Source organism: Centruroides vittatus, unplaced genomic scaffold (assembly GCF_030686945.1).
Source record: "Centruroides vittatus isolate TY-2023 unplaced genomic scaffold, ASM3068694v2 contig_550, whole genome shotgun sequence".
Lineage (NCBI taxonomy): Eukaryota > Metazoa > Arthropoda > Arachnida > Scorpiones > Buthidae > Centruroides > Centruroides vittatus.
The window spans coordinates 72757-83457 of record NW_027122327.1 but is presented as its reverse complement, the minus strand read 5'-3'; the positions used below and the strand labels follow the sequence as shown (position 1 = coordinate 83457).

The 10701-nt window shown below is 38.4% G+C and overlaps 1 protein-coding gene across 1 annotated transcript; it reads left to right on the top strand.

The window, feature by feature from the left end:
• The first annotated feature begins 3576 nt into the window (after positions 1 to 3576).
• LOC136978804 (sodium-coupled monocarboxylate transporter 1-like) lies at positions 3577 to 10437 on the top strand. Its single transcript, XM_067274623.1, has 15 exons — positions 3577 to 4028; positions 7494 to 7559; positions 7904 to 7955; positions 8024 to 8091; positions 8155 to 8309; positions 8399 to 8539; positions 8610 to 8739; positions 8820 to 8908; positions 8980 to 9095; positions 9168 to 9235; positions 9305 to 9391; positions 9458 to 9633; positions 9707 to 9807; positions 9899 to 10017; positions 10087 to 10437. Exons 1-15 carry the CDS (start codon positions 3687 to 3689, stop codon positions 10207 to 10209), a joined length of 1833 nt encoding a protein of 610 aa, XP_067130724.1. The 5' UTR covers positions 3577 to 3686; the 3' UTR covers positions 10210 to 10437.
• Positions 10438 to 10701: the final 264 nt, after the last annotated feature.

Here is a 10701-nt window from a genome sequence, read left to right as displayed (position 1 = left end):
CAATCCTTTCCACCACGTGAGCACTAGGAGGGCCTTTTAATCACGTACACAATGGCCTATACTCAATTAATTGCGAGAGTTTTTAGAATTAATATATTAGACCACACTTTTTGCCATAATCATAATAATGTAACGATTGAGATAAATATATAGAGCTTTAGGAGTATAAATTTTATAGGACCCATTTTCATTAGTTTTGATATACCGTGGTCGCGGGGCAAGCCGCGTGGAGTCTGCTGGGTTTTCTTCACGTATGTAACACCACCTAAATAAGAGCCAGTTTCCAATAGAAAGTGCTCCCGGGTGGCACATTTATTGGTTAGTTTGATGGGTCAACTATTCTAACTGTAACATAAAAGTACGAAATTACAACAGCTACACTATTGTTCTAAATATACAGTATCATAAGAAATTGTTTAATAAGCTGCTACAGAGTGGCTCTTCTTAGGCTACGATAAGTAGCGCCGCTCAGTGGCACTCTAAATTTAAATAGGACTTAAATGCTAAATGCATAGAAATATCAGGAGGATGGTGCGCAATAGGTACTTAAATTTGGAGGTCGCGGGTAGGAAAAGGTTAAAATTTCAACTTTAAAATGTTATTGTCGGGCCTTGTAGGTACGAGGATGATGTGTTGAAACAATGACGTTTGCTAAAAGAGATTCACACCGTTAACCTCCAGATATCGAAATTTAGGCTTGCAGTCATTTCGAAATATCGACCATCCAGTGATCCCGATTTCGTCACGTTCTTGTTTACATTCACTATCTATTAGCGATATTTTGAACTCTACAAATGCCCTTTTGTATTTTTTCCTCCAAAAATCCCGAAAAGACCTCAACAATTTTCTAGGAAACGATTCTCTAACTCTAGGACTCTTTAAACATTAAAACTAAGCTAGATAAAGTTTCATTTTGTGACTCACGCAAGCCTTTAGGCAGGTGTGGGTTTAGTGGAGGTGCACTGTACCCCCTTTTGGGTATTTTACCAGCGTAACGCCTAGAGTTTTATAAACTTTTGAAACATATACTGTTTACTTCTTATACCCCCTTTAAACTATTCGCTTCGTTAATTGGAATTACATGTAATAATAACTTATTAGTATAATGGAACCAGTGGCCTCCTAACTCTACACTTAACAATTTCTCTCGAGGTATTGTGATAAAGAAAATTTCTTAACTCTGTCGATGAACTGAGGGACTGCTTTAATGACTTTCACTCGTTCCCCACAATTTCCCCACACTACTTAACGTAGTGTGGAGAAATTGTGGGGGAAATTAAAATGGGTGCAGAGCATGCAAGAGAGCTTACAGATAACTTTTAACATACATACAGACTTTTGATTTTCCTCTACATTTACTTACTTAATCTAGTTCCATTTATAAATTTAGCTCATAGGTCGTGTCTACGGTCATTTCTGTTAAACTGTAACACCCCTATACAATGATATGTGTTCTATAAGCGTTTCGAAGTAACATCTCTCTTCTTCTATTCTCATACTGATTTGCTTAGTTTCATGGGCACTATATTTTTAGCATTACAGTCAGTGCCGTAACTAGGCAGGAGAAACAGGTGCACCCGCACAGGACCCACTTGGAAGGGGGGCCCAAAATGCATGTATTTGTTTTATTAATTTCCCAAATCTAATTAGTTAAGGGGCCTAAATGCAAATTCTTGCACAGGAATGGCTAGTTACGACACTGATTACAGTACCCTGAAGGCACTACTTACCAACAAACAAAGAATTTCTGTCTTCAGACATAGGTTACTCATACTTCTTACGGATTTCAAATTGTAGTTTATTGAACAAACTGTGAAATTCTCGTAGATTCTACAACCAACAGGAATTAGAAATCTTTCCGTCGCATGTGTTTACGTCTCCAAAAAATGGGTTATTGTGCTGGCAATGCCACTTTCTACGCGTAAACAACTCTTCCTTTTAACGCTTCAGAAGTGGGCCAAATTTTTATTAGATAACTACAAATTAATTCTCCTTTAATGAATCAAGAACGACACTAGAAACATTGCTTAGTTTTCAAGCACAGAAGCAATTATTTTATCAATAAATTCACTAAATATCCAAAAATATAAGCATTGTGGGACCGCAATTTTTAAAGTCAAACAGTAATTAAAAGTCACAGTTCGATTTGCTCTACTTCATTATGCAAACTGCACCACTTCACTACCGTTTTACCAAACGAGTTGCACCATTTTATCATGAAAACCACACCACTTCGCCGTGCAAACTCCACTATCTTATCATGCGAACTGCACCATTTTACCAGACAAACTTCATTATTATAGTGTTTCCTGGGGAAATATCTCAACTCACAACACGTGGTAAGTTACAGAACACGTTTCTCAATTATTCCAGCTGTACACTATCATTTTACAAACTAAAATAACTACTGTATTTTCTTATTACAGTGATACCGAAAATAATCCGTAAATCCTGTGTTAAACCCCCATACTTTATTTAAAAATATGTCAAACACAGCACCATAAATACTTGGTGGCTGGTGTGCAAACGTTCATTTCAATAAGTAAACATTGAATTGTTTTATGTACTGTACAAAACTTGTAAGATCGTAAGTAATAAAGTAACCCCGTAACTCGAAAACAATTTACGAATGCACTTCGTATTGTATAACCACATAATTACGGTAGGAAGATAATTGGATCACCGAAACTGTGTGGAATATATTATTATATAAGGCATGACAATAAAAAGTAAACGTGTTACTTATTGCCTCACAGTCCATTATCCCGAAACAATAGGCAAGAAAACACTACTTTTTCACGACCCTAGCGCGTAAACTTTGCTAATAATAGAACGTTACACGACCCGTAATTGTCAAATTATTCTAACTAGGACATGATTATTTTAACTCATGCGACGATCCGTACATCTTGTGGAAGGTGAGAGTTGCACAGTGTTGCCATCCAGATAGCCCTGTGTTAATAACAAACAAAATTCTGACGTATACAGAATTGCACTTCTCTCTTCCTCATCCAGGCAAATGGCGGACGGATCTTAAAACAGGGGACTGTACACGGGTGTAAAAAAAGGGTAATTTACACTAAATATTGACCTCTAACCTTTGTTAAGGGACAGTGTTATAGTTTTATATACTCGAAAGTTACGCGGGGTTACAGAGAGCTTCAACTTCCGCTTATGTAAAGTAGGTCGCATCACCTGTTCTGTTTCGGTAGACAATAACATACGCGATGAATAAACTCGATTACCGGCTCTAGTCGTTACTATTATACACGATAATAGTAAAATCGGACTCACTCCCGGTTAATTTTGTTTAGAATAGAAACTACATCTTTTTATTTTGTTTGTTTGTTTTTAATTCAAAGGTGTAAAGAGAAAGGACGTGGACTGTGAAAACAGCTGAGTAACGTTCCTAATTGTCATCGAATTGGGACGCATACCCCTTCGTCTGTAAAATCGAATCGGCGCGAAAATTTCGCCGTTTTGGCGAGCCGATCGGCGCAATCGTTTCTGCAAGCCGCCAGGTGAAACCCGGTCGCCACCGTCGCTGTGTTTACCCGCGTGATGAAGCAAGGCGATGACGTAAAACCGGTCGGAGCGGCCGATTTATCCCATTTATTAACACAAATCCGTTGCAGAAGCGGGGTCGAACGAATCGAGGTGAAGTGATAACACGAGAAGTAACTAAGATGACGGAACCCAGTCGGTTTGGTATCGTCGATTATGTGGTATTTGCTGGTATGTTAGCCATATCAGCCTGCATAGGCATCTACTACGCGTGCAGCGGGCAGAAACAAAAAACTACCAAAGAGTTCCTCCTAGGAGACAGGAAGATGAAAGTCTTTCCAGTCACCATGTCTGTCTTAGCCACTTTCGTCTCTGCCATAACCCTTCTTGGTGTACCTGCTGAGATGTATATGTACGGAACCCTCTACTCCATGGCAGGATTTTCTCTGATCATCCTGCTACCTGTTACAGCATTCTTCTACATGCCAGTCTATCATAGATTGGGCATCACCAGCACTTATGAGGTAAGCCAGAAACTGTGTTAGCGGGTTCGTATCTTAATTTAAAAAAAAACCCCTACCTTCGATACGCGTAGGTAAGAACCCTCGACAGTTCGTTCGCGAGTTTATTAAACTAGAGGCTAAGTGACGTGGGTTCGAATCTCGAGCACGGATTAGCGCAACACAAATCGAGTGTAAAAGGGGGTAAAGTAATTACAATAGAATGAATGCGCGTTAATTCTTATACAATTGTCTTTAAAGGGATACGAATTCGAACCTTTAGAGCTCTTTGTATGTCGAAGTTGTTAAATTTCGTTACAGAAAGATAATCACGCGCTAATTATATTCTATTTCTCACGTCACACAGCCACGCGCGCTTCGCTCTACTGCCATAATAACCGATAATAAATTTAAAAAAAAACGTTCGCTAATCGTCTCGACTTCATCCCTCGTTCTTTGTTTCGTCCGTCGTCACGAGAGGGGAAGGTCAAAAATCGTCCTTTGACCTTTGATCTACAACAACTGCGTGCATCATCTCTCCACAAGACGATATGAAGTTCGAGGTCAAAAGAAAATAAGTCGAACTTTAATCCTTTTGTCGCGAGTGACATTGATGCAATTTTTGTTTTTGATAAATGAGGAAATCGATAAATTTATTTATTAAATCGAATTTCAAAAATGGAGGATGTGGGCCGAGCGCGAGCAGATAGAAATGATATTAAAAATTTATATCGGCTATCCCCAAAATTGAATAATGTATCCTTTCCTTCTTTCGACGTATCCTTTCCAATTTGCATATCCTGAATTAAAAATCAAGCTCGATTATCCGGGGGGACGACGACGACATTGCCGATCATCCCCTGCCCGGTTCTAGGAATCGTCGCGTTTAAGTGGGTCACGTGTCACGCTCCTTTCCAAAAATACCCAAACAGGTAGTGCCATACAGGCCAATAACCATGTAAATTAATTAGGGAATAAAGATCACATATAGAGTTTTAACATGCAAAAATACTGTACTGTACATGTAAAATATAGTAGTAGTGTTCAATTCGCGTTTCTGTACTTGTTTCTGTATTACTGTAATTGGCTGCTGTATTAATCTGCATTACTAGTATTTGGCTGCTGTATTAATCTGTCATTACTAGTATTTGGCTGCTGTATTAATCTGCCATTACTAGTATTTGGCTCCTGTATTAATCTGTCATTACTAGTATTTGGCTGCTGTATTAATCTGTCATTACTAGTATTTGGCTGCTGTATTAATCTGTCATTACTAGTATTTGGCTGCTGTATTAATCTGTCATTACTAGTATTTGGCTGCTGTATTAATCTGCCATTACTAGTATTTGGCTGCTGTATTAATCTGTCATTACTAGTATTTGGCTCCTGTATTAATCTGTCATTACTAGTATTTGGCTGCTGTATTAATCTGCCATTACTAGTATTTGGCTCCTGTATTAATCTGTCATTACTAGTATTTGGCTGCTGTATTAATCTGTCATTACTAGTATTTGGCTGCTGTATTAATCTGTCATTACTAGTATTTGGCTGCTGTATTAATCTGTCATTACTAGTATTTGGCTGCTGTATTAATCTGCCATTACTAGTATTTGGCTGCTGTATTAATCTGCCATTACTAGTATTTGGCTGCTGTATTAATCTGTCATTACTAGTGTTTGGCTGGCGTTTTAAAACACCAAACGTTAGAAATAACAATTGAAAGACACTATCTTCAACAAGTCCCGTCTGTTAGAATTCTGTCTTTACAGCAGAAGTCTGTCTAACGACGGTCTTCAACAATCTGTAGCCTAAAAGTCGCCACAAATGTGGAGGAAAAACAGGAGAAAGATAAAAAAAATCATACTAAATATTTTGTCTACAGATAACAGATTGTGACGAAACACTGAATGAAAATGGTTATTGATAATACGAGATTTGGTAGTGTTTCTACACACTTCATTGATTAAAAATAGGAAAATTTCTCGGCCAAGAAACACTTGGCTATACAGTACTTTCTTATCCTTAAATAACACTACTTTTTCAATTTATTAATTGGATAGTTATTATTGTATGTCTTCTAACATTTTTGCAAGTTAGTTTACCGATTGACTTCATCTTGATCAAGGTCTCAATTACTGAGTTAAAATCTATTAATTTGATTAATTACTTGACATCTAGAAACACCAAATAACTCTCGTTCGACCTTTAATTAATATCATTATTCAATTATGTTAATGAACTGTTAATTAATAATAGAAACCTTGAACAAGATGAACTCAATCGGTAAACGAACCCTGACTAACTCCAATTAAAATGTTAGTGTCCTGCAATAGATAGTGTTAATGGGTTGGGAAAGAACTTACATGTGTTTCTTGGACGAGAAATTTCCCTGTTTTCAATCAATGAAATGTATAGAAACACTTCCAAATCTCGCATTACAATAGGCATTTTTATTCTGTGTTTCGTCACGATCTGTTACGCACAAGGGTAATATTTAGTGTGATTTCTTGTCTTTCTCCTCCTCTTCCTTCACATTTGTAGTGAATTTTTGAAAACCATCACTAGACAAATTGGTGAAGTGAAGACAGACATGGAGATAGAATCTGGTGTGTGATTCCTTTATTATTCAGAACAATGCGTAGCTTCCGGGATGTTCACCTACCCGGAAGACAATATTGACAATCATTTGTCCTCGATAAACATCGTTTCTATAAGAAATTAAAGTGTTCCCGAAACTGTGACGTCAGTGAATAGGCGTTTTTTTCTAAAAGAAAATGCTCTTACAATTCCACGTCACACAAAAAAAGACCTGTTTCGCGGCACTAACAACGTGTTATTTTCAATACCTATTGTTACGCTGGTAATTGTTTTCATGGTGTTCCGTATCAGTCACACGAGAAAACAGTCTGACACCTTCTATTCACATTATTTTGTGACGTTTCAACAACGTCATACGGGTTCGAACCTCGCACGCTACTTAGATTGACGCCAATGTAAACTAACTGATCCAGTTTTAATTCCAGAAGACGTGGGGGTTCTGTTCCCTTTCGAACCAGAAACGTTACAATGCATGGCGATAATTAATCTGTCCATTTATAGAACTGGATTTTCCCATTCGTAAACCAAATTTAGGTAAAATATGGTTAAGCACCGAATTAAAAGTTGTAATTAACCATTAATAACAATCGAGGGGATGGAGCTGACAATCGATTAAATTTGCCAAGTGGAACGTAACGAGTCTAAACACCACTCCAAACCAGATTATCTAATCTAGTTTACAGCTTTCGCTCCTGTTTAACACTTTTAAATAGGGGTAAAAGGTTAACACCGACGTCTAACGCTATATCGAGGGAGCCAAAATTTGGGGGTTTTCATTGAATAATTGGGAAAGGGTAACGATTTTCCATTGCTTTTATCATTTTTTGTTTCTCAGGTAAAAAAGGGTGTTACGCATTAATCAGTAAAATGTTACCACTTTTTCCTTTACAGTATTTAGAAATAAGGTTCAATCGAACGGTGAGAAGTTTAGGATCCGCCATTTTCTCCATACACATGGTAAGCATGTTTGTTTCCTTGTATTCTCCTCGTGTTACGCTTGAATCGAAATTATACATTATTTAGCTAAAGTAACGCGAATTACGCTTTAAAATCGTCGTTATTCATGAAGTGAAATGCGTAAAATGAGTTACGGAACCTCGATTTAACGCTTCACTACACTAGAATCTACCAAATTTTTTATTTACTTTCAACTTTAAATGGAGGTTCTGACCTTCCATTTTTATAAAAAAATATGTTCTCAAAAGTTTCGTAACGTTACTTTCTACATCTAACAGTAACCTATTCTAGATTTCGTTACGTTCGTAACATCAAATTTTAAATTAAATTATAATTTGTTTTAGATGATATATATGGGAATCGTATTGTATGCGCCGGCCCTAGCGTTATCTCAAGGTAAGTATTTAATTAAACACTACGTTACAGTTTTCTACAATACTTAATCTTCTAAACACTCCTCCTAGTGACTGGTATTGGATTATGGTTCGCTGTACTATCTACTGGTCTAGTCTGCACCTTCTACACTACTATAGTAAGTATAATTCTTACAACGTAACACGCTGGTTACGAGGTTGGTAACTGGTTTCTCGTGCAGGGAGGAATCAAAGCTGTGGTATGGACCGACGTCTTTCAGATAACCATGGTTTTCGTGGTCATCGTTTCTGTTCTAGCTAAAGGTGCTACAGACGTGGGTGGCATGAGTCAGGTGTGGTTAACTGGAGTACGCGGTCAAAGGGTAGAGTTCTTCAAGTAAGTATCGTGCACTTGTTTGAGACAAAGTTTGAGCGCAGCTCTTGCTTGTGAGTACTTGAAGCTCTTACTCGTTCTTCGAATTGCAGCTTCGATGTCGATGTCACTACCAGACATACCGTATGGAATCTTATTATAGGAGCATACACCACTTGGCTGTACGTCTTTGCCTGCAGTCAGTCCACAGTACAGAGGTACCTCGCTCTACCCACTCTAAAAGCTGCACAAACGTAAGTAATTCGAAATAATCACACTTATGGCACCCCTATTCCATAATTACAATGCATTCTTGTATTGCAGGGCAATCATTTGGACCATCCCCAGTGTATGCTTCATATTTGGGATATCTGCACTAGCCGGGCTGATCATATACACCAGGTACCACGACTGTGATCCTATGAGCACTAGACAGGTGACGGCACCTGACCAGGTAAGTTTAAAAACGTAACAATTTGTCTGATTGGCATTTCTTGTGTGACGAAATTGCTCAGAAAATTCAAATTTTTCTAGCTCTTTCCTTTGTTCGTAATGGAGACTTTGGGGTTCCTTCCGGGTTTACCTGGTTTGTTCGTTTCTGGAATTTTCAGCGGTGCTCTGAGGTAAATGAACTTCTTTCGAGGACAGACATCCGCTCGTGCAATATATTCAGCTGATTAAACTCTTCTTTCAGTACAGTTTCTTCTGGTGTTAACTCACTTTCGGCCGTCACTTTGGAAGATCTGGTGAAAACATACATCAAACCCAACATCACGGAAGAATGGGCCACCAGAGTCAGCAAAATTTTAGGTAAGTTGGTCCATTGCTGATCTCCTCTATCATAAATGGCTTCCTTACACAATTCCTCTCTACGCATTACAGCGCTAGCATATGGTTTGCTTGCCCTTCTATTAGTTTTCGTGGCACAACAACTGGGCAACATCAACCAGGTATGTGCTCTGTTAACAAAATCATTTCTTCGTGACGGTTTTCTGGTGACCTCATCTTTTGTTTGTTAGGCAGCCTTGTCCGTTGCGGGAATTATGGGAGGACCCCTGTTAGGTGTTTTCACATTGGGGATGTTCTTTCCGTGGGCCAACAGCTCGGTAAGTCAGAATTAGAATTATTAATTTTCGGTGTGAAACTCTTTAAAACAATCCCAATTTCTTCAGGGATCCATTGTTGGCCTCTTCACCGGAATGGGTGTTTCTTTCTGGATCGCCATGGGTAATTATCTGCACAAACCCTTCTATCCCAAAGCCCCCATTTCCGTCGATGGTTGTTTGGATCTGTATCAAAAAGTCTCCAATATGACGTCACTTCCGTCTTTGGCGGAACATCCAGGAAAGTGAGTGTTATCTTACTTTGTACTTTGCAACCCCTCTTACGTCTTATCTATAATAATATATTTTCTCGAGTAGCCAAGATGTATTTCCATTGTACAAAATCTCGTACATGTGGTACAGCGTCATAGGGTGCCTCCTGTGCATCATAATTGGTCTTATCTTCAGTCTTTTAACAGGCGAGTGTAGCATTTATACTTGTGTTTACTTAGAAAATCACCAATTTGTATTAGTAATAAACAGAATTTCTTGGCTTTGTTAACACCACAGGTGGAAGGAAGACAAGTCACTTAGACAGCAGATTGCTTTCACCAATCGCTCTAAGCCTATTTAACAGCCTACCCTCCAGGATCCGTCCGAAATTAAACACAACCTTCCAGACTAAAGAGGTAAGCTTCGTCGTCCTCACACTAAATTCTATCTTCGACCCCCTTAATAAATTTCCTGTTTCGTAACAGGAAGAAGCTAAATCGTCCATGGAACACGAGAAGAGCGTGGATCATCCCAACGGGATTGCCAACATCGCCTACGTCCCCAGTAATGCCAACTTCGAGTTACACAAAGTGAACACCTCGCTATAGTGTTTAGCTTCTATACAATATACCCAACAGCACAAGGATCCAAATGAAAGCGCAGCAACAACAGCACACAAACACTAGAAAGATGTATTCTAGTTAAACTGATGTATTTAATGTGTAACATTTTAATTATCTCTCTGCGTTATAAGTATAAGTATATATACATATATACATAAAGCTTGTGTACAAATGTACATTATTTGCGTTTTTACGAAGTAAAATATAACAATACTTTTGTGTGTTCTGGTATTACATGTTACGATTCTAACACTTGAAAATCGCTACCATGCGCGATGTGGTACAACAATGGGAGACAGATCCGGTATGGACAGGGGGTGAGATTTTTCACCTCACTTCTAGGAAAGGGACACGTGGCTCGCCGCCAAAATTTACCTGCTGAGTAACTATATACGAGATGTGTACCTGCACCTCCGATTTTCTGTCTATCCATTGTTTGTGAATATATTTATGTCAGGGACAAGTGGAATTACTTTC